Genomic DNA, 24,284 nt, shown 5'->3' on the forward strand with positions numbered 1-24,284 from the left:
CCCTGGAAGGTGGGACTTCAGGGAAGGCCGTATGAACATCTGCAACCAGTCTCCTGCTCCTCTGCTGTGTCAGCAAAAGTCACAGCACAGAGCGTTTGAGTAATTTTCTTTTTACCCCTGAAAGCTTAGGATAATTATTTTTCACAGCCACATTAACTCTTATGAGTAGCATCCTGATGGCATTTCCAACCCATCTGAGAGATGTGGAGAGTCTAGGTAGTGGCTCTAAGTGTGAAATTTATCAAGGAGGGACTGGATACTGCTTTTATCTAGTAGTAACTGTCTATAATGAATTGTCAATCTGCATTCAAGCTATGGCCATGGATGAAAGAAAAATCTCATCACAGGTCAGCAAATCATGTACCCTTTCAATAGACTAACTCTGAAAGCTTAAACAATTTTGATATTGAAAAAAAAAATCAGGTTTTCATCTTACAAGACCTAGGATCATGGTTCTTTAAATCCACCTTGGAGTGTTGGGAGCTGACCATCTTAGGCATGTGGCATCAGACAATTCAGGCAGAATTTTTATTTTTACTTGAGTAAACTCCAAACTAGAAACAAATATCTATGTTGACCTGAATTAGCCAAACTTACCCAGTTCACGTGGGAATCACCACTTCCTTTTAAACCCTATAGGTCTGTCATTAGTCTCAGGGATGAAAGAGCTTGTTGCTCTTGTTGGACACATTTTCTCTTATCATCCCAGTCAACCCATATCCAGTCAAAGGAGAGTAAAACCCAGCCCATTCTGCTTATGTAGTAATTACAAGCCCCTGATGGCTCTGAGAACACTTAGGAATGACACCCACCATCCTTCCCATGCTCTTCTCTTGACTGCAAAATGTCTGCATTCTTCTAAAGTGTATTTTTATCCCTTAATCAGATTGTCATTTAGAGTCCTTCTTTTCCCCCAGGTTAAATGGAAGCTGATTGGGGACCACACCGTATCTTCCCATGTAGCTCAGAGGGGGCCCAAGGGAGAAACATCGTCAACAACAAGGGGTACTTAAACAGAAAGACAGCGCCGTGACGTGACGAGCAGGACAGCCAGACTGGTTCCTCCGCTTCCAGAGTGGTTCCCCGTTCTCACATTGTCACTTCCGTTTGTCATAGGAGCAGACGTGACTACATAAATACTTTGCTAATAAGAAGCCTTTGTGTTTTTTTACAGCACTATTTTAAAAATAGTTATTCAACATAACAATCTTAATTTTAATGCACCAAATTACAGTTTTCAACAATTTAAGTGAGCATATCCTGTCACTCTCGGCACACATGGATATATACGTGTTAGATATAGATGGATACAGCAATATCCATATCTGTATTTGTCTACAGACACACACGCACACATACAGCACACACACAGAATAGAGCTACAAGGCCCTGCATAATAGTGTTCTAAATTTCGTGTTCCCTTAATTGTCACTGGGCTTACTTATATGGAGAGTTGTGGTACCATTTGTAGAGCTTACTGGATTTGTCCCTGTTGAAAATCTCCGAGCCACACAGCTTGTGGCGGGTCACCTTTCTGTCCAAAGACAGACCTCTCATCAGGTGGGAGGACTGAGCCCAGAGTAATGCCAGGGGTAATGCCCTCACCCAGGTCCAGTCCTGTCCAGCTCGGCAACTTCTCACCCTGCCCAGGTTCCTGCTGCTGTCAGACCCAAAGAATTTCATTTAAACGACTGTTCAGACGATTTGGATTCTATTTTTGTAAAACACCGACTCCCCACCCCCCCCACCCCACCCCCATCCCAAGAAACTCAATAAATAAAGGACTTAGCCACAGAATCAAAGAAGCAGAACTCCAGTTTTGAACCTTCTACCGGGACTGGGGACAGACCAGACCCATATCAATGTTCCCTGCAGTTGGTCCTCCGGGAGGCAGAGGGCGCGCGCCCCGCAGGCAGGCAGGCGGTCCGGACAGGCGGTCTCTCTGGTCTCAGCCTCGCCCGGGGTGTCACTGGATGAGGCTGGAGCTGTAGCTGAAGCCATAGCTGCTGGAGCGCGACAGGGCCGGCTGTGTCTCCTCGCTCTGCTCCGAGGCGTAGCTGGGGAAGGTCTGCGCACGTGCCATCTTCGAGGGCCCGAACCCGTGACCTGGAGGGGCACAGAAGGAGAGATGTACGGGCGCTGGCTCGGAGGGGCGCCGGGCCAGGGGGACAGCGAGCGCCCAGCGGCTGGTTCCTGGGGCGGGGCCTAGGATGTAGTCTTCAGGGCCCAGTGTTGGATCCGAGTGGTGTCTTGTCAGAAATTCTGGATGCCTGAGAACTAGGGAGAACTTTCTAGGGATCTCAGATTTCAGTCTCTGGAACAAAAGTACAAAATCTCCCTCCCCCCACCACCAAAAGCTGCTTTTTTGGTGGAGAACCTGTAAACTCTTTCTTTTCTTTGATGGTCCCTTTTCAGCATACAGGAATGAATGACACATTCCTTAAAACCTTTTTGAGCAGCCAACTTCATTTTATCCTAACCAGTGTCAGTTATCAGGAAGAAATACACAGGGGGATAGCGTTTCAGTACCCCGGGTTTGTGAGTAACCAAACCCAGTTCATGATGCGGTTATTAACCCAAATGATAAACCTCCATGGTAATTAGAGTGGTCTAAAAGCTAACTCTTACAGAAAATTTATTTTAAAAAATTCTATCTACGATTTTATAGCACAGATGTACCCCTGTGGTGAGAACTTTGTTTAATGCAAAATCTAAAGGTGATTACTGGAAAACTAGTGGAATGCTAACAACAGCAGGAGAAAGGGTGCGTTCTGGGGCCTCACGTGGACTTCCCAGGGGTCTGTTCTAAATGAGTCAGGATTCTGCCTCACACGTGAGGATGAGTGTCTGATGGATGAGCTCAGTGTGAGAGAAGATGGAATAGACGTGGTGTGCTCTGCTGTCAGAGTGTCTGCCTCACACAAAGCAAGAAACTTACTGAGTCTGGTTTATACGATTTCTGGTCTCTGGCCAGAAACCCAGGGAAGACTGTCTGTTAACACAGAAAGAGCAAACTCTGCTCACTCCGGGTGGGGCTGCCCCAAGCTCACAGCGCTTAAAGCCAGTCTCATCATCGTCGGGTGTCTGAAGACTCAGAACCCTATCCTTGTTGAGATCCGGGAAGGAAATGCAGATACATCGGGTAATAATAAAAAGCTAATTGAAGTGGCAGAATCTCCTAACATTAAGAAAAATCAGGAGAGCGGAGCCTTCCGTTTTAGATAAATACCCTTTTAGGGGCACTGTTGGCCTGGTTCTCGGGGTGAGTCTCAGAGGAGGGCAGGATGGAGGGGGCCACACCGCTCCGGTCAGCCTGCGCGTCTCCCGGGCGTCCAGACCTTCCGACTCCCTCCCCTCCCTCTCGGGGTCCAGAAACCCCGTCTCCTCTTTCTGCTCCTTCAGGCCCGAGGGTGGCGGGCTGCCTTGCTCCTGCCTGTGGCTCACACATCCTCATCATCTCAGTAACTGGATCCACAGCTCATTTGTGGGTCCTGTTACATTCCCATAAAACCTCATGTCTTCTCTTTCCTGTCGGACCGTGAAGATGCCATGAGGAAAGGGAAGCCGGGTGTCGGGGGGAAGATGGAGCCACCAGAGGCGAGGTCAGGAGTGGGGTCTGGGGAGCTGGCCCCGCGTGACCGGCTGTAACTGACTTTGAGACACTTACAGGTGTCTGGGTTTCTCGGTTCTCTTCTCTGCACGGTCTGTATGACAGCAGTGGTGTAATACGGCTTTTTGAGTATGAAATCAGTTTGTATCAATTAAATCCATACATGTTAAGTGCGTCATCCCTGGTGGCTCAGAGGTTAAGGGTCTGTCTGCCAATGTAGAAGAGGTAGGTTCAATCCCTGGGATGGGAAGATCCCAGAGAGAAGGAATTGGCAACCCACTCCAGTATTCTTGCCTGGGAAGTCCCATGGATAGAGGAGCCTGGCGGGCTACAGTCCACAGGGCCGCAGAGTCAGGCATGACTTAGCGGCTAGACAGTAACAAGTCTGTCATCATAGCAAGAGACAGATGTCATGAGGGCCCTTCTCCAGTAGGACCACCATAGGGGCAGTCAGTGAAGACTTCCCTAAGGAGGTGGCCTTTTTACATGGCGCTTGTATGACAGGGTTAGGACACTGACTTGATGCTGGAAACTTCAAATTTTACAGTTTGCTTCCTTATCTCACCATTGACTTCCTGGATAATAATTCACAGTTCTTATAAGAGGAGAGACTGGCATTCATGAGCAAAAACCAGTTGGAAATCCTAATGTTAAGACTGTGTTCCTGGCCTTGCTTTTACCCTATTACTTAAAAAAAAAATTAGAAATATCTGAAAGAGAGCAATGTGAGAGCACACCTTTTATTCACATTACTTGTGGTCTGAAGGCTAAGGTTGAAGTTGTGAAGATAGAAGCGTCTTTGCCCACACACACAGGTTTTGACCCTGGAATCCTGGTGTAAAACTTCAGTCATGTAAGTAACATTTGCCAAGCAGTTACCAAAACAGTTCAAGATTCCATAGGGAAGACCATGGTCCCTGAGTTTCTGGGGTCCACAAGCTGCTGTGGGATGCTCAGTAGACAGGGACAGGCAGCAGCAGACATCCATGCAGGGTCTGTGCAGCCAGTGCGGTCTGGGAGCAGAGCAGGACGCCAGCACGGCCCACAGGCTTGGTTCCAGGGCTGAGCATGTCAGTCCAGCCATCACAGTGACCCCTGCTCCAGACTCTGCAGATCCGCCGTCCCCTCAGCGGAAACATACAGCCCTGAGTTCAAAATCCAGGCCTACTATCCCTTTTTGAGCCTCATTTTCTTGCACAGACAGAACACACTTTCCTAAGGTTTTTTTTTTTTTTTAGTCATGCCGTGTGGCATGCACGATCTTAGTTCCCCAACCAGGGATCAAACCCCGACCCATTCCCCCTGCAGTTGAAGCACAGAGTCTTAACCACTGGACCACCGGGGAAGTCCCTTTCCTAAGGCATTTTGAGGGTTAAACAAAACAACATAGACTTCCCAGGTGGCACAATGGAAAAAGAATCTGTCTGCAATGCAGGAGACCCAGGTTAGATCCCTGGGTCCGGACGATCTCCTGGAGGAGGAAATGGCAACCCACTCCAGTATTCTTGTCTGGAAAATTCCTTGGACAGAGGAGCCTGGTAGGGGTCATGGGATCACAAAGAGTTGGACATGACTGAACACACACACATATCAAGCAAAACAACATACAGGAAGACACCTGGGGTGGTAGGTGCCTAATAAATGTTAGTTTTCCCCATTCTGTCTACACGGAATGTGTCTACACTTTTGTCTGACTTTCTATTCAGTGTCTATACTTTCTCTGTCATTGCAGTGTGCTGTCCTCATTATGATAGGTTTTGAGTATTATTCTCATTCGGTCATCTTGAAGATTTCTTCATCTCCTCTACAAACAGTTTCTAGTCTAATTGGAAATAAAATGGTGAATTTTTCTTACCTCAATCATGTCTTTACAGACATTTGATAACTGATGCTATTTCATACCACAAAAATAATATACCTCAATCAGAGCTGAACTTATGCTTAATAAATGCTGTTTGATTTTAGCAACAATGAGTATGAGAAGAAAAGAGAGAAATAATTAATCATTTTCTCATCATTCATTTGAATTCTGCCCCTAGGCACTGTTGATGAAAACAAAACAAAAAACAGAAATCAACTTTGTGGCTTAAATTAAAAACTTGCTGGAATAGACCTGTTCACTCCATTCAACAGAGACTCTATTTCAGTTCTTCCTAAACTTTCCCTCCAGTGCCTTGTGCTCAATCATGACTGACTCTTTGTAACCCCATGGACTGTCCTGCCAGCCTCCAGGCAAGAACACTGGAGTGGGTTGCCGTGCCCTCCTCCAGGGGATCAGGGATTATTATTTTCTTGACTTTTTCTCTGGGAGGTATTTGTACTTGCTAATGAAATTCTTTAATTTAAGATTACATAAAATGATTAAATATAACATATAATTTTTATCCTCAATTATCAAAAAAGAAAAATTTTAAAGGTTGTTTCATGCCACTACATTTCTGATATAAACTGTCAATTTGAATTACACTAATTTACATTCTTGCAGCCATGAAATTAAAAGACGCTTACTCCTTGGAAGGAAAGTTATGACCAACCTAGATAGCATATTAAAAAGCAGAGACATTACATTGCCAACAAAGGTCCATCTAGTCAAGGTGATGGTTTTTCCAGTGGTCATGTATGGATGTGAGAGCTGGACTGTGAAGAAAGCTGAGTGCTGAAAAATTGATGCTTTTGAACTGCGGTGTTGGAAAAGACTCTTGAGAGTCCCTTGGACTGCAAGGAGATCCTACCAGTCCATCCTAAAGGAGATCAATCCTGAATATTCGTTGGAAGGACTGATGCTGAAGCTGAAACTCCAATACTTTGGCTACCTCATTCGAAGAGCTGGCTCATTGGAAAAGTCCCTGATGCTGGGAGAGATTGGGGGCAGGAGGAGAAGGGGACGACAGAGGATGAGATGACTGGATGGCATCACTGACTCAATGGACGTGAGTTTGAATAAACTCAGGGAGTTGGTGATGGACAGGGAGGCCTGGCATGCTTCGATTCATGGGGTTGCAGAGTCGGACACGACTGAGTGACTGAATTAACTAATTTACATTCCCACCTAGAGGGTATTAAAATACTTTTTATCCTAATGTTAGATAGATCTGGATTATTAGATTAAAAAATTTTGCCAACTTGAAGGATAAAAAATTGCATCTTGTTTAATTTTCTTTTGCTACAATGAAGTGTTTAAATTTTGTAGCCAAGTGTTTGTGGTTTCCGGTTTTGTGCCTTGAAATGTCTTTCTTTATCACATTATTAAAATATTTTCTTACAAGTTGTTTTTACATTTTCATAAATTTCCTCTACTGTCTTCAACTTTTTAATTCATTGCGAATCTCTCTCAGTTCATGCTGAGGATCCTGTGTTGTGCGATGATCATGTTAGCTCTGATGGAAGAGGATGTGGGTTTGAGTTGTTGCTCTGTCCCTTGATTCTTCTGTCCCTGAAGTGTCTAATGGCAGTTATAACAGTTTCTGTCAATAGGATCATGTGTTAAATGTGTTAATTCATGATAGCATAGTCTAATAGTGTATTACATTCATGCTTGTATGACACAGTGTTAGCACTGAGAGCAGGGTACTATATTTGGTTTACACACACATGCAGCGCACCGGTCCAGTCTTCACACTGCAGGAGAGGCAAAGCATTTGCAGCAGCACCTGGATTGGTCCTTTGTTACGAGGTTCATGAGTCTCACTCAGTGTGAGCGTTTTTCCAAAGGCTCTATGAGATTTTTTTTTTTTTTTTTCAGTCAAGGAACAAATGTGTCTCATTTCTGGGAAATATTTCTGGATTATTAGTATAATTTTTGTTGATTACTTCCCTCCCACCATTTTTCTCTGCTCTCTCTCCCACGTCTTTTCTTTTTCTAACCTTCTATTATTTATATGTTCTAGTGCTGTTCTGACAATTTTTCAGTCTTTTCCATTTTCACTCTTTTTTGCTGCTTTATTTTGTGGATTTGAGGTTTACTTTAACTTCCAAGCTTACTAAATTATAAAAAAGATTCTGCTGCTCTAATTTTAATTTGAAAAAGCTTTCTTTTCCCTTTGTCCTTCCCTCTCTTGTTCTCCTTTCTTTAATATACATTCATATTTTTTGTTATTCATAATGGCACTTTCACCCCCAAAACGATGGACCTTTTTGGCTTATTTCATGAGTAGATATTTAAATACTCTTTTTTTTTTTTTTTTTTTTTAAGGTTCTCAGCCTTTTAATGCATTTAGCATCTGAGGGATGTAGACTTTCTCTGAAGATTTTGGGAACCAAAACACCTGGATTCCAGAGGCTCGTTCTAATGGTTATCTTACAGACATTCCCTCTCCCTCTGTCTCTGTGAAGCGGCACACAGCTGTTCATTTCCTGATGGAGAGCTCCTGGGACTTGGATGTTTGCGATGGATGCCCTTTATCTTTGGAATCCCTTCCTTCCCGCACTGGCAGAATCCAAATCTCTGGGCCTTCCACAACTCATATCTTTAGAGATTAGAAAATTTTGAGTGGAAAAATGCATATTATTTAATTCTATGTACCCTCCTCTAGTTAAGAGAAACTGATGAGTTAGCAGTCACATTCTAATGCTTGAAAAAAAAAAAATCAAACACAATATCCTTTTAATACTTTAATTTGTTTTAAAGATGGTTTAATTTGATTCATACAGAATTATGTTTTTTCATACCCATTTCATAAATTTTCTAGACCAAAAACAGTCTATTATTTTGGTTGATGTACCATTTATTTATTCCTATTGCATACATTTCATTTCTCTTGTATTTTAATTACCTACTGGGATACTAATTTTATACAGTTGTGATATTAATTTTCTACAACAGTAAAATTTAGTTGAACTCTGTCAGCAGACTGCATTTGAATAACTGTGGAATTTATAAGCAATCTGTGGCAGCTAATAAAATGGTAAATATTAACATGGGATAATCAAAGTTGAAACAGAGAATAGGTGAAAAAAATTTACTAATGGTGCTCAAAAAGAGAAATGGGAAAATATGTAAAAATAAAAGTAGATATATTTAGTTTTTGAGCTATAAATTTTTCATTGCTATTTTCAAGAATTTAGGTATAAATTTAATATAATGTTAATATAAATTTGTTCAGTTGCTAAGTTGTGACCAACTCTTTTATGACCCCATGAACCTGCCAGGCTCCTCTGTCCATGGGATTTCCCTGGCAAGAATATTGAGGACTGGGTTGCCCTTCTCTGTTAATATAGATGAGTTACATATTGATACACCTTTGTTTCCACTTTGTTTTCATTTCTATTTATAGAAAGTTTTAGCAATCAAGGAACTATTAAGGATCATGAAGTAGGGTGCACCCAGTTCAAGTTGAGATCTGCAGAACTAGTATCTGAAGCATTTTAACAAATTTACTATCTAGTCACATTAATTGCCTGCAAAGTAATTACGAGAATACATATCAGCTGATCATCCTTAAGATGACATCTTAAGGAGAAAATGGAGAATTTCATTTGCAGTAATTCTTCTCTAAAGACTTTAAACAAATGCATAGAAACACTTTTCCAAGAGAGCGGGTCTTTCCTATATAGTTTATGAGATTTATTATGAGAGTTATAAATTAGAGATTTGATTAATGACAGAAATATTATAGAAAAAATTGAATGTCACATAAGTTTACACAGGAGGAAGTTTGCAAAAAAAAAAAAAGACTAAATATGAGGGAGATAAACAAGTTGTCAGGTTGTCATATAACGTAGTACAGTTTTATTCTGCAGTGGATATAACGTTGAGCTTGCGTTTAGTCTGAGGACGCTAAGATGACTTTGAGGGTGTGTGTCCAGAAACCTGCTTGGCACTCAACACATCTGATTTCTCGTCTCACCCTATGAAGAAATTTACCTTGAACTTCTCCTTCTAGTAAGGATTAGGTTGAGTTTTCAGAGATCTGGGAAACATTCTGAGAGCCTCAAACAAAATTATGTCTTCTTAGATTTTTTAAAAATACTTATTTGACAGCTTTGGGTCTTAGTTGTGGGCCCTTAGTTCCATGACTAGGGATCGAACCCACAGCCCCTCTATTGGAAGGTGGATTCTTAGTCACCAGAATACCAGGGATGTCCCTGTCTTCTTAGATTTGTAAATATTTTGTTTGTCTGCATAAGACCACAGTACCCAGATAGTCATGGCTTTCAGACTGTATCTCATCATTAGGAATCCAGCCCTCGTGATGCTCATGATGAAAGATAAAGCTCCAGATGGTGAGTTGCAGCAGGTGCAATGGAGGCATGGAGCGGGGAAGCCGACCGGATAGTTTCCTAATGGATGAGGAAAAGTTACGAATGATTTAGAGATGAGTGAATGGATCAGAGTTGCTGGCTTACTCAATGAGACTACAGAGGAGCCATTAGCAATCCTTTTCCACCATCACACAACTGAGAGAGAAAATTTAGCCTCAGAGAGAACAGTTTCTCAGAGAAGGTATTTCAAAGGTAGAAAGGAGCCTCTGATTTTATGTACATTTCCTTAGGTTTACTTATCATTCGTCCTTATTATTTCCAGGTAACCAGCATTCCTCCAAGTCCAATAGCAGAGATGAAAACTGCTGGTACCAACCTGCATAAGAATGAGGCCAAAATGGGTGAGGGTGGTGAGAAGCGAGGATGTTTATTCTTGCTGAGAAAGACCTATGAGTACCTCTCAGTATAATTATATTCAATATTTTAAGCTTCCTCATGTAGTCGATAAACTGCAAGCATTTCAGAACCTGGAAATCTGAAGCCTAGAGAGTTTCTGGTTAGTAGCGCTTCCTGGTAGGTGGATGTTGCAGTGATTTCTCTAGTTCTTTTGAAAATTTCCAGATGAATAGAGAATAGGAGATCTGAGATCCATGAAAATGGAGTTAAGGAGTAAAGAGCAAAGGAGGTGATGTGGACATTTCTTCTCTTTTATGAAAAAGTACTGCAAAAAATGCCAAAGTATTTTTCTAGGCAGGCTGAAAAATTCTTGGTATGCATTTTACCACTAGTGTATCCAGCAGATAGCAATGAAAGCCATCATAACCCCCAGTTAGTTTTTAATTTTTTTTGAAAAATTAATTTTATTGTGTTTCTTTGGCTGTGCTGTCTTTGTTGCTGCGCGCGGGCTTTCTCTGCCTAGGGTGATCGGAGGCTACTCCCTCGTCGCGGTCCACTGGCTCCTCCTGTGATGCTGGTTGCAGAGCACCGGCCCCCGGGCGTGCGGCCTTCAGTAGTTGCGGCTCTGAGGCTCGGTAGCTGTGGCGCATGGGCTCAGCTGCCCTGGAACGTGGGATCTTCCTGGACCACGGGGTAAACCCACGTCCCCCGTAGTGGCAGGTGGATGCCCAACCACTGGACCACCAGGGAAGCCCTTTTAATTTTTAATTAGTTATCTTTAAGTCTGTGGAGACTGAAATATATTTTCATCAGCTTTTTTAAATACTAAGTACTCATGTAAGGAGGCTGATGATGTTTGTGGAATTACTGCCATTGCAGAATGTCACGTTGCGTGTAGTCCGTCACTGAAAACAGGCCAGGACACGGAAGGGTTGCGAGCACAGCCTCTGAGGCTGGTACTGGCCTCACCGGGTGACCTCGGGTCGGATACGATCGGGCATTAAGTAGCCGAGTGCTTGGGTCATGACGGTCCTGCTCAGTAATACCGAGCACTGTGTCCCAGGAAGCGGCAGAGGTTTCACTTGCATTGACTGACTTAATCCACCCGGTAGCCCTGCAGGACTGGCCGTCTTGCCCTGTCTCCTGGCCATGTAGACACCAAGGTTGGAATCCAGGCTGCCGGCTCTAAACTCTTCACTGACCCTAGAAGGTTGTCTGCCCCACAGTTAGCACAACAACCAGAGGAAGGGGCATGATTTTGCAAACAAAAACATATTTTAGAGGCAAGGGAGCAAGCAGGCCTCATGCCCTTTTTTTTTTTCTTTTAATTCCCCTGTTATATTCCTTTTCTAAAGCACACAGGATAATCTGAGTTACTTGTATTTCATGTTTCTTGATAATAAGAATATGGAGGTTCACTGTTTTTTCCCCCCAAAGTCTATATTTCTTTATGTTTTACTTCAATTTTATAATTGTGAAAGTCAGAAATGTTAGTTTTTATCTTTTTTTTTTTTTTTAATATTTAACAATCACTTACTAAAATAGCCTCAACAGTAGAGAATCTGCCTGCAATACAATCAAGATGCAGGTTTGATTCCTGGGTCAAAAGATCCCCTGGAGAAGGTAATGGTCACCCACTCCAGTGTTCTTGCCTGGAGAATCCCATGGACAGAGGAGCCTGGCGGGCTACAGTCCCTGGGGTTGCAGAGAGTTGTACATGACTGAAGTGACTGAGCAGCGGTAGCAGCTCCTAGAAATCGGATGCTAAAACTTATAAAATTATCAGCAACCCCTTTGGATTGATCTTGGATTATGTCCACAATGGTGAATTGGCTATTGATACTGAATTCACTCATTTTCACTACTGCTGTGGAACATAATATTTTAATGAAAACCATTTATGTTTACACAATTAATAATATTAACTTAGTATAAATTGATAAACCATGTAAAAATTAAAATTTGTAATTAAGTCAGAGACAGAACAGCTGGTTGCTCAAGTCTTCATGCCTCTATATAAGCCTATTCTAATTCTTATCAACTTCAAAAAATTTCTAGTTCTGGGAAATTTGGCCAGCTCTTTAAGGAAACATACCAGTTTATATTATTTCCTACATGATGTATAAAAATAAATTACAAAGACCTTGAAAAGAAGTGAAAAAATAAGCATTAAAAATCACTGGAAAGAAATTTAGGAAAATAGTTCAAATTGGGAGATTTTTCTAAGTACAAAAGCAATTGAAGTTAAAATACAGGATCATTTGTCACTGTTTGACACCAAGTCTAAAAGGATGAAATTTTGAGTTTAACCCCTCTGAAACTGGACAGTATTCTGTTCTTTGAAGCCTCAATTTTAATGACTTTTCCAGTAAAGCATTCATTTGCTCTCATTTATGTGTCAGAAAACATTTCAGCTGGGTTGATTCACTGAGGGGAACTGACAGTGGTGGTGAGTGGCCTTGAAGTGGTCAGAAAACTATTTTTGTGAAAAAATTTATAGGAAGTTACTTTTTTACCTAAGACAAGTCTGCCCAATGTGAATACATTGTCTACTTTCTTTGCTTTGGATGGATATATAAGTATAAATATATATGGGCTTCCCTAGTTTTGCTAGTGGTAAAGAACCTGCCTGCCAATGCAGAAGATGCAAGAGACATGGGTTCAACCCCTGGGTCAGAAAGATCCCCTGCAGGAGGGCATGGCAACCCACTCCAGTATTCTTGCCTGGGAAATCCCATGGACAGAGGAGCCTGGCGGTTTACAGTCCATCAGGCCACAAAGAGTCGGACAAGTCTAAGCAACTGAGCCCATGCACACATAAATATATATTTGTGTATATATATTTATTTCAGGCTGGTAATACTATCATCTGACGATTGCAGCTTTGGGTCTTAAGTCATGTGTATTTTTAAAGCAGCATTTTTTTTTTTTTTTGGTAGACAACTCATTCCAAACATGAATCCAATGAAATGATAATGAAAGAATCAGTGAAGATGGGTGCAGCAACTAAGATAAAGAACAGGTATCTCACGGGAGCTGGAAACACGGAATCATAGACAAGGGACCAGGAGGACACTGAACAAAGAGAAAGGAGAGCATTTCCGCTTGACCCCATGAACTCCATGCAGTATTGTGTGAATTCAGCCACAGCAAATAGGCCCTCCTGTTTCCTTCCATCAGGAGGAGATTAGAAATTGTAATTCTTAGAAAGAAAATGAAGCCAAGAAGTTTAGCTGCGTAAGAAACATATTTCTCTCAGCCTGGTAGACGGGAGATGGGACCTTGAGAACTGCTGATTGGGCCAGACCAGCACCCTTTCCCTGGTTTACACCTTGAGCAGAGTTATCGGACAACAGTGAAAATGGTTTCAGCAGGTTTAGAAACACGATTGAGATGGCAGGGTACTATACTTTTTAGAAACTTTGAGGAGAAACTGGATGGGGAACACAGGAACATGTAAATAATTCCGGGTGTGATAGACTTGAGTTCAGCATCCTGACTGTAACTGAAGCCTGAGGTTCCTCTCTATCTGTGGGATGAGAAGGGTGCTAGAAACTCCCCAGAGCCTTGAAGCTGAAGTGAGACAGTGTAACTAAACGAAAACAGGGGGTAGATCCCCACATGTTGCATTAATGCCTTCATTTCTGCTTCCCTTTTATCTGAAATGTGTTTCTAGGTATTGTTATATTGACTAAATAACTAGGCTCTGATACCTTGAAGAGATAATTTTTTTTCCTAAAAATGGAGGAGGGAAAGGTGACTTGCGTTGGGGGTTCTTGTTTGGAAAAGTCCGACAGCTGGAGATTTGATGGCTGCAAGTTCTCTGTCACCTACGGACAAAGAATGAGAGGCTTTAAAAATGAAGAAAATGTTCGTGCCTCTTCATCTTGGCATTGGTCGCTTAAACAGGAGAGCGTTGTCAGGAGACCAAAGCTTGTCTGCTACTGAGAAGAGGTGTTTGAACACCAAACGCAGCATTCTTGCCCGATTTCCTGTCCTGGACTCGCTGTTTCAGTGAGCGGCACCCATCAACCCTGCAGCCGGGTCAGCGAGCTGCGGCTGGTCTGGTCTGCGGGCTCCGCCACCGTCTCCCTGGGGCCATCAGCCACCGAGTCCTACAGCTTCTGCCTCCCTGAAGCCTCTTGAATCCACGTGCTTTCTTCATGCTGACTCCCTTCACCCATCAGGTTTATGGCTGCAGCCGCCCAGCTGGTCTTCCTGAGGACAGTGTCCCCCCTTCTCGGATCTGTCCTTTGCGGGGTGACTGAGCATCCGTCGGTCCCTCCCCTCCACACCTGTCCGGGATAAAGGCAGACACCCCTGCACAGCTCCTACGCACCAAGGTCCACAGTGCTGGGGACACGGGTGTGATCAGAGGGCTCTTTACTCAAGCCCCACCTGCAAAATCCATCAGTTCCAACCCTTTCCAGTAAAACTCCTTGTAAAAAACATTGTTTCATTTATAAATAAGCCCTAGACATCCTCTAGGGCTTCCTTTTTGGGGGCCAGGGGGGATGTACTTCCCTTTTATTTATTTATTTAAATTAATTTTTATGAGTGTATAGTTGGGATGAGGCTGGGAGAGCAGGTGTGGGGGTGGAGATTGGGAAAATTTGAAGCTGGAGAAGTGAGCGTGGCTCAAATTGCGCTAATATACGTGGAACCCAGGGCTTTCTTTCAGCCAGACTGTTAACCCTCAGACTCTCTCACATAGAACATATGTTTGTAAACATGCCGGAACTTCCCCTGATGACTCTGATTTCAGCTATGCTCCACCCCACCCCGGCTCCCCCAGCGCCTTTCGAAAGGACACGCAGTTCCCCGGGAAGGCAGCTCCCTGGCGGCCTGGGCTCCTTCCTCTGCGGCATCGTGCCCCTCGCCCTCCTTGGCGCCCACTCTTTCAGACTGGTTCCTGTTTTTCTTGAAGAATTCACGTAGGAAGCCTCAGAGAGGCCTGCACACCATCTCGCCTGGCCCGATTCAGAGCCGCTGCATGGCACTCTCTTGCCCTCACCTGGGTACCCAGCTCACCTCTTAACTCTTTGCCTTTGTATCTCTCCTGTGAGCTGATCCTGAACTTCAGGAGAGAAGGTCTATTTACCTTCGTGTCTGTGGAGCCTTGGAAAGGCCAGGCTCACAGAGGGCACTCAGTAAATGTTAATGCATAAAACTGTGAAAAATGCATGCAGCAGCTCCATGCAGAGGAGGTAGAGGACTCACGTCTCATGGGTCTCCTTGCACCTGTTTGGTGGTCAGTAATTACTTTGTTGAATCAGAATAATTCAATGATGTGGCCTGGTTCTGGCCAATGGGGAAATGATAATCTTTTTAAAAATGAGAATTTTAATAATAGTGTAACACTAAATATGATTGTCAAATGTATGCCATAGGTGTAAACAGGAGAATGAGGAAATGATTATTTTTAGCTGCCTCATAACATACTGACCCTGACAAAGGTACCAGTTTAAAAGGTTTTTCACAATCTAAACAGATGTGAGTTTAGTGGAAAAATTAGGGAAGGGAGAGTTTGCTGGTAGACAGTCCTCCCTGAGCCTCCCGCCCCTCTTCGTTTTGTGAGCCAAGGCAGGGAGGGCCCTTGTTCTGAAGGATGGAGCAGGCATCTCCCTCCGGAGAAGAGGGAAGATTATGTCCCTCGTAGTAAGGATGTCTCCCTCTGGGACAAAGTGTGGGCTGGATCATCACCCACTATAAAACATTAGGGTTCCCTATGTTGTGGTTCCTCTCCTGTAACACAACCTTCTTCATATGTGAGTGTCGCCTGATCCTCTCTGCATCTCCCTGTGAGAAATGGGACTCAGGAAACTGACAGAAATGCTGATACATTGGCTAATACTATTGCTCTGAGTAATAAAGCTTCCTGGGTCTCCGATCCAGGCATCTCTCGTCTTCTGCCAGCACTCATGCAACTGCGGCAGGCCGACTGACTAGCTGGTACACGGGGTGACATCTTAGACCCTCACAGTTCTCGACGGTGTTAATAAATAGTGATGTTTAATGCTTTTTTACTGTAAGGGTGGGCTTCCCTGGTAGCTTAGACGTAAAGAATCTGCCTGCAATTTGGGAGACCTGGGTTCAGTCCCTGGGCTGGGAAGATCCCCTGGAGGTGGACATGACAACCCATTCCAGTATTTTTGCCTGGAGAATCCCCATGGACAGAAGAGCCTGGCGGGCTACAGTCCAGGGTCACAAAGAGTCGGACACGAGAGTGGCTAAGCACAGCAGGGCATAAGGGCAGTGATTCCCAGTTTTTGTTAGATTTTCACACTGACTTATTATTCAGTAAGACTTCACTAAGTTTCAGGGAAATTCTTCCTCTTGTGAAATCATCATGGCTTTGTGAAATAATTTCATGATAGTGACCAGCAGGACAGTTTCAGAGAAAGAGCTGAATAACTCCTTGATATGTGAGAGAAAGAATGAATATGGTATGTTGGAATTCTTTCTGGAGAACAGAAAACTAGGTGAGTAGTTCTCTTACCACTCAAATTCATGGGGCAGAAATAATTATTAACGAAAATTAATTTCCAATAAAGGTAGTCCAGTCACCTAAGAATTATCCAAACTGTTTCTTATAAGGCACATAGATTTTTGTTGCTGCTACTGCTTTGATTCGGGGAATCTCTTTTTCAGATAATTTTTTTTTAACAATAGCATGCTGTCAATGTAAAAATAAAATGGGGGAAAAAATCAGAGTGCTTATTTGATCTTCGCAGTGAAAAAAGAAACACTTGTTTTAGGACAAACACAAAGCAGAGAAAATGAATGATTCCTGCAGTTTTAGAATGAAGCTTTTATCCTGTTAGAGCCTTTGTTAAGAACAGCGAAAAGCATGTTTAAATTCTGAATATGGAAAATTGTTCTCGAAGATTTTCTGCCCTTTAAAATTGCTCTAAGAGATGATTGCTACACCACAATAGGGAGCTTTAAAGATAGAAAATAAAGAGATTACAGGGTAAAGAGCCTGCAAGCTGTGATGGTTAACGTTGAGGGGATGAGTCACTGGTGAATATATCACTTATCAGAGTTCTTTGGTGAATATAGTTTCCTTTGTTTCCTTGACAGTTAAACTGAACTGAGAAGATGCAGTCAGTGTATTTTAGAATGTCCTGTTAGCCACTGTTAGAATGTGGGGCGGAAAGCAGAGAAACGTGGCCCACGCAGGAAGCATGGCACGGGGGTTGTGAGAAGCCGGTTGACAATCAGACAGCTCTGTCTATTGATAACTTTGCTACCGACTCGGCTCATTATTCTCGAGCATTTTAACCACTATGACAGGATGATTGACATGTAAGTTGATTGAAAAAATTTGATTGTATAATAAGTGAATGGCCGATGATTATCATTTTGACATTCACAAACTTTTGAATGATTTTCCCTTTCGCTTAATAACAAAAGTTCCTGGCAGTGTTTACATACTGCATCTGTACATTTAAATTTAAATTTACCAGTTAAAGTTAGCACGGGCTTCCCTTGTGGCTCAGCTGGTAAAGAATCCGCCTGCATTGCGAGAGACCTGGGTTTAATCCCTGGGTTGGGAAGATCCCCTGGAGAAGGGAAAGGCTACCCACTCCAGTATTCTGGCCTGGAGAACTCCATGGACTGCATAGTCCATGGGATCACAGAGTCGGACATGACTGAGCGACTTTCAAAGTTAGCACAACTTTAAATATCTTGAGTAGAAGGAGATATGGTATAAAAACAGTGGTCAGTGTGTTCAGTGGCTCCGTCGTGTCTGACTCTCTGTGACCCCGTGGACTGTAGCCCACCAGGCTTCTCCATCCACTCTTGGTGGTACTGCTGGACACCCCTGTGTACTTTGTAAGAGTATTTTTTGCTTCTGTAACTACAGGCAAACATTCTCTGATACCAGTGCCAATAACAGTAAAACCAAAACTCTTGTATTTGTGCAAAACGTTTCTTTTCGGTCTCTTTTCACATATATTATTTCATGAAGCCTGCCCAGTAGAGAACTACACGGAGATGTCCTTGGGTTGTGCCGCGGAGTCTGGCAGCCTTGTGCAGTCAATAAAAAAGTGATACAAACTGGAATGATTTGCCTTTTTGTTTGACAACAGAAGGTCCTAGTAGTGTTTACATATTGCATCTATGTGTTTAAATTTAAATTTACCAGTTAAAGCAAGCACAACTTTAAATCTCTGGGTGGAAAGAAATATGATATAAAAATAGCAATCAATATGTGCTCAGTTGCTAAATTGTGTCCGACTCTGTGACCCCATTGACTGCAGCCTGCCAGGCTCCTCCGTCCATGGGATTTTGCTGGCAAGAATACCAGAGTGGGTTGCCATTTCCTTCTCTGGGGGATCTTCACAACCTGGAGTCCCTACCTGCTCTTCCTGAGGTTGCGGTCTGTGGGTCTGTTTTAAAAATAATTTTATTGTTTGTTTATTTTGGCTGTGCTGGGTCTTTGCTGCTGCAGGCAGCCTTTCTCTAGTTGTGGTGAGCAGGGCTATTCATGGACCTGCCACAGGACACTCTCTGGGCAGGAGCTCGTGATGGTCAGGACGCTGGACTGAACTCAGAGATTACGGGACTGTGGTGGACTGAAATGTGTCCCGCTAGATTCACTGTTGAAGCTCTAACTTTTAGTGTGACTGATTTGGAGATAAAGCTTTTAGGATGTAAGTTAGTTGAATGAGCTCATAAGAGTCAGTCCTTATCAGATAGCACTGGTGACTTCATGAGAAGAGAAAGCAGTCTCTCTGTCTACACTCACTGAGCAAAGGTCATGGGAGTTCACAGCAAGAGAGCCATCTACAAGCCAGGAAGAAAGCGCTCACCAAAATCGGACCCTGCCGATGCCCTGATGCTGGACTTTCTGCCTCCAGAAGTGTGAGAGAATAAATTTCCCATATTTAACCACTCAGTCTATGGTATTTCGTTATGGCAGCATCAGTAAATTGTGGAGTGATTGATTTTAGGGCCAAACATCCTCAAGGACCATTTTTATTGCTGTCTCATTTATTAAGAAGAAAACTGAAGCTTTTTCACTTAACAAAGAGTTAACACATTTGAACTGATCAGCAGTAGTGGTCAGCGGTGATCGGTGATCGCTGACTGGCTACTGGAGGTGTAAAAGGCATTTCAGGAAAGAATAAGAAAGAAACAGATAAGCTGGGCTCAGATTCAAAGAACACCTACTGTGCAGGAACAGTCAAAATGTAACCCCTTTAAAAGCTTAATCTGCACATCCTTCTGATGCTTGTCGAAGCTGTGAGTCTACAGTCTGGTAACAGGGAGGTTCGAGGATTGTCTTCTCCATAAATACCCTGCTGAATGCACGATGTTTTCCTTGGGGGTTTTCTTCAGGCTCACGCTGGTGGACGCAGCTGTCACTTTTGTGCAGTGGCCTCCTGCAGCCCTGGGGCCTCTGCTGTGGCCCTGGCCATCTCTTCCTCTCCGTGGTCCTCCTGGCCTAGCTTTCAAAGGTCAGGAACAATTCCTAAACCAGCAGCTCCAAAGACCTCCTCCACTGTGGACAAGTTCTCAGACCAAGGGCAGGATTTGCTGATCTGGATTTAAATCTTGTTTGCCTGTAACTGGAAGTCACTGAAAGGCCCCAGGTTTTGCATTTTTTAATCGGCAGTAATATCTACCTTGTGGCTTAGGTTAAGTAGAAAATGTTTTAAACAGAGTAACCCATGTAATGACTTCCCAGGTGGCACCAGTGGTACAGAATCCACCTGCTAGTGCAGGAGACTTGGGATTGGTCCCTGGACTGGGAAGATCCCCTGGAGGAGGAAATGGCAATCTGCTCCAGTGTTCTTGCCTGGAGGATCCCATGGACAGAGGAGTCTGGTGGGCTGTAGTCCACGGGGCTGCAGAGAGTCAGATGCAACTGAGCACATAAATAACCCATGAGAAGTTCTTTGCACAGCACTTACTCCTGTAAGTGTTGCATACACATTAGCTGGTTATGTTTATGACCATGGAATAAGATACGCCACAGCAGCAGATCTCCAACCTTTCTGGTCATAAAACATCATCCATTCACTGCAAATCCGCTTTAAGGTTGTGGAGTTAATTTGCTAATTTGCTCATGGGGAATGGGTCTAATTATTGTGATATGTGTGGCCACTGTGTATTATTATGCACAGTTCTTGTTTTTTGGAAGAGGAACACACTGCACTGGAGGTGAAAAATGGTCAGTTCTGTTGGCCGAGAGACATGTAGGAGGAGCTACTGTCATCCAATGTCCAGCACGTCAGAATGGACAGGGCTGGGCAGTGCCCAGGGTGTTCACTGCTGGAATTTGATTCTTCAGCAATACAAAGTAGGAGCAATGGGATTGCCAAGGGCCTTCTAATGGATTCAGGAACTTGTTTTATGTTTTAAAAATTATCACTGGATGAAGGATATGAATCAGGATGTTTGATCTGTCCCTAAAACTGCTATCTGTTGTTGTTCAGTTGCTAAGTCGTGTCTGACTCTGTGACCCCATGGACTGCAGCATGCCAAGCTTCCCTATCCTTCACCATCTCCCAGTGTTTGCTTAAACTTGTGTCCACTGAGTCAGTGATGCCATCCAACCATCTCATGACCTCTGTTGCCCCCTTCTCCCCTTGCCCTCAGTCTTCCCCAGCATCAGGATCTTTCCAATGAGTTAGATCTTCGCATCAGGTGGCCTAAGTATTATAGTTTTAGTTTTAACATCAGTTGTTCCAGTGAATACTCAGGGTTGATTTTCTTTGATTGACTGGCTGATCTCCTTACAGTCCAAGGGACTCAAGAGTCTTCTCCAGCATCAGAGTTCAAAAACATCAGTTCTTCGATGCTCAACCTTTTTTATGGCCCAACTCTTATATCCATACATGACTACTGGAAAAACCATAGTTTTGACTATATGGACCTTTGTCAGCAAAGTTATGTCTCTCATTTTTAATATGCTGTCTAGTTTGGTCATAGCTTTTCTTCCAAGGAGCAAGTGTCTTTTAATTTCATGACTGCAGTCACCACCCAAAGTGATTTTGGAGGCCCCCCAAAATAAAATCTGTCACTGTTTCCACTTTTTCCCCATTTATTTGCCATGAAGTGGTGGGACTGGATGCCATGATCTTAGTTTTCTGAATGTTAAGTTTTAAGCCAGCTTTTCCAGTCTCTCACTTTCATCAAGAAGTTCTTTAGTTCCTCTTTGCTTTCTGCCATTAAAGTAGTATCATCTACATATCTGAGGTTGGTGATATATATCCCAGCAGTCTTGATTCCAGCTTGTGACTCATCCAGCCCAGCATTTCACATGATGTACTCTGCACAGAAGTTAAATAAGCAGGGTGACAATATACAGCTTTGATGTACTCCTTTCCCAATTTTGAGCCAGCCCATTGTTCCATGTTGAGTTCTAACTGTTGCTTCTTGCCCTGCATACAGTTTTCTCAGGAGGCAGGTAATCTGGTCTAGTATTCCTACCTCTTTAAGAATTTTCTATGATTTGTTGTGATCTACACAATCAAAAGCGTTCAGTTCAGTCACTAAGTCATGTCCGACTTTGTGACCCCACGAACTGCAGCATGCCAGGCCTCCCTGTCCATCACCAACTCCCAGAACCTACCCAAACTCATGTCCATTGAGTTGGTGATGCCATCCAACCATCTCATGCTCTGTCATCCCCTTCTCCTCCCACCTTCAATCTTACCCAGCATCAGGGTCTTTTCAAATGACTCAGTTCTTCACATCAGGTGGCCAAAGTATTGGAGTTTGAGTTTCAGCAGCAGTCCTTCCAATGAATGGTCAGGACTGATTTCCTTTAGGTTGGACGGGTTGGATCTCCTTGCAGTCCAAGGGACTCTCAAGAGTCTTCTCCAACGCCACCGTTCAAAAGCATCAATTCTTCAGTGCTCAGCTTTCTTTACAGTCCAACTGTCACATCCGTACATGACTACTGGAAAAACCACAGCCTTGACTAGACAGACTTTTGTTGGCGAAGTGAGGTCTCTGCTTTTTAATATGCTGTCTAGGTTGGTCAGACTTTCCTTCCAAGGAGTAAGCATCTTTTAATTTCATGGCTGCAGTCACCATCTGCAGTGATTTTGGAGCCCCCCAAAATAAAAGTCAGCCAGTTTCCCCATCTATTTGCCATGACATGATGGGACTGGATGTCATGATCTTAATGTTGAGCTTTAAGCCAACTTTTTCACTCTCCTCTTTCACTTTCATCAAGAGGCTCTTTAGTTCTTCTTCACTTTCTGCCATAAGGGTGGTGTCATCTGCATATCTGAGGTTATTGATATTTCTCCTGGCAATCTTGATCCCAGCTTGTGCTTCATCCAGCCTAGTGTTTCTCATGTTGTACTCTGAATATAAGTTAATTTAGCATAGTCAATGAAGCAGAAGTACATGGTTTTTTGGAATTCCCTTGCTTTTTCTATGATCCAGCAGATGTTGGGACTTGACCTCTGGCTCCTCTGCCTTTTTAAAATCCACCTTGTACATCTGGAAGTTCTTATACTTCTGGAAGTTCACATACTGCTGAAACCTAGCTTGAAGGATTTTGAGCATAATCTTGCTAGCATGTGAAATTAGTGCAACTGTACGGTAATTTGAACAGTCTTTGGCATTGCCTTTCTTTGGGATTGGAATGAAAACCAACCTTTTCCAGTCCTGTGGCCACTGCTGAGTTTTCTACATTTGCTGGCATATTGAGTGTAGCACTTTAATAGCATCAAGATATTTGATGATGACTTTTCTTAAGTCATAGTGTTTTATTTTGGATAAGATGATCATATTCATAGAAAATAGCAGTTTTTAGAAATCCCAGAGGACATAAAATGTAGGAGAGAAAATATAGCTGTATAAACTGACACCTATGGAGACTATTTTTCATGCAAATATGTTTAATCAGTGAAATGAAAATGAAACCAAAAAAGAGAGTTTTAACCAAATACTGATAAATATCAAGACATATTATCTATTCAATAGAAAGATAAGATTGAACCCTATAATAATTCAATTTTAAGGTTATGAACTGTAAAATATCAGAAATTTCATGGAGTGCAAGCCTAAAATACATACATTCAGATTTTTAAAATGTGATTATTACAAAGTTTTTTTTGGTCATCTGTCAAACTTGGTTTGCTTTCATTTGCATGATTTATTCCTGTAGCCAAATTCTTACATTAGAGCACGGCCATCATGTAGGAGCTGCAGCTCCTACATGTTAACTCTGCAGATCATGTTAACTCTGTAGATGCTCAGACCTTCTTCTTGGCCCCAGTTAGTGGCTTCAGTACCAACTTAAGCACACAGCTCCATAATATAGTATTGTTTATATTGATCTCTCTGTCTAAGGAATCCCTGATGGCGCAATAAAGAATCTGCCTGTCAATGAAAGAGATGCAGTTTCAATCCCTGGGCTGAAAGATCCCCTGGAGAAGTAAATGGCAACGCGCTTGCCCGGAGAATCCCACGGACAGAGGAACCTGGTGGGCAACAGTCATGGGGTGGCAAAGAGTTGGACGGGACTGAGTAACTGAATCACCACCACAGCTGCCTCTTAGTTGCCGCACTGGGACTCTCTAGTTCTAGCCCGCGGACTTAGTAATATCAGCACCCAGGCATAGTTGCACCTCGTCACATGGAATCTTAGTTCCTAGGGACTGAACCTGCATCCGCCACATTGGAAGGTGGATTCTTAACCACTGGGCTGCCAGGGAGGTCCCTACGGTACTGATTTTTATTCACATTTCTTTTCTCTGATGCGGTTCCAATCACAGAAGGAATGCCTGTTGACTGCAGGGTAAGAGACCAAACAATATGAAGATGAGTAAAAGCAAAGCCCACCTTCTCGCCTTCCTCCATTCCCCGCTGAAGGCCCCCACCCCGGGACCTCTGACCTCACCTGCCCCTCGGCCTCCCTCCCTCCCGAAGCTTTGCTTTCCCACCCCCTAGGTGGCTTCCCCGGGTACACCAGGCCCGGGTGTGCCCCTGCACCTTTTTGCTCTGGTCGCAGGGTCAGGCACCCGGGGACCAGTCCGTTTCCCCTTTCATTCTTACAGAGATCAGACTTTCAGACTGCTTGCAATGATTTCAAAATTATCGAAGA

The 24,284-nt window shown here is 43.3% G+C and overlaps 1 protein-coding gene across 1 annotated transcript in view; it reads right to left on the reverse strand.

Annotated features, from left to right (window-relative positions):
* Positions 1 to 1,796: 1,796 nt before the first annotated feature.
* DOK6 (docking protein 6) overlaps positions 1,797 to 24,284 on the reverse strand; it is a 394,048-nt gene continuing 371,560 nt past the window's right edge. Inside the window, exon 8 of the mRNA XM_065935112.1 lies at positions 1,797 to 2,106. Coding sequence (XP_065791184.1) covers positions 1,967 to 2,106 — 140 coding nt within the window. The 3' untranslated portion in view covers positions 1,797 to 1,966. The remainder of the gene's footprint in view (positions 2,107 to 24,284) is intronic.

Source organism: Muntiacus reevesi, chromosome 4, assembly GCF_963930625.1.
Source record: "Muntiacus reevesi chromosome 4, mMunRee1.1, whole genome shotgun sequence".
Lineage (NCBI taxonomy): Eukaryota > Metazoa > Chordata > Mammalia > Artiodactyla > Cervidae > Muntiacus > Muntiacus reevesi.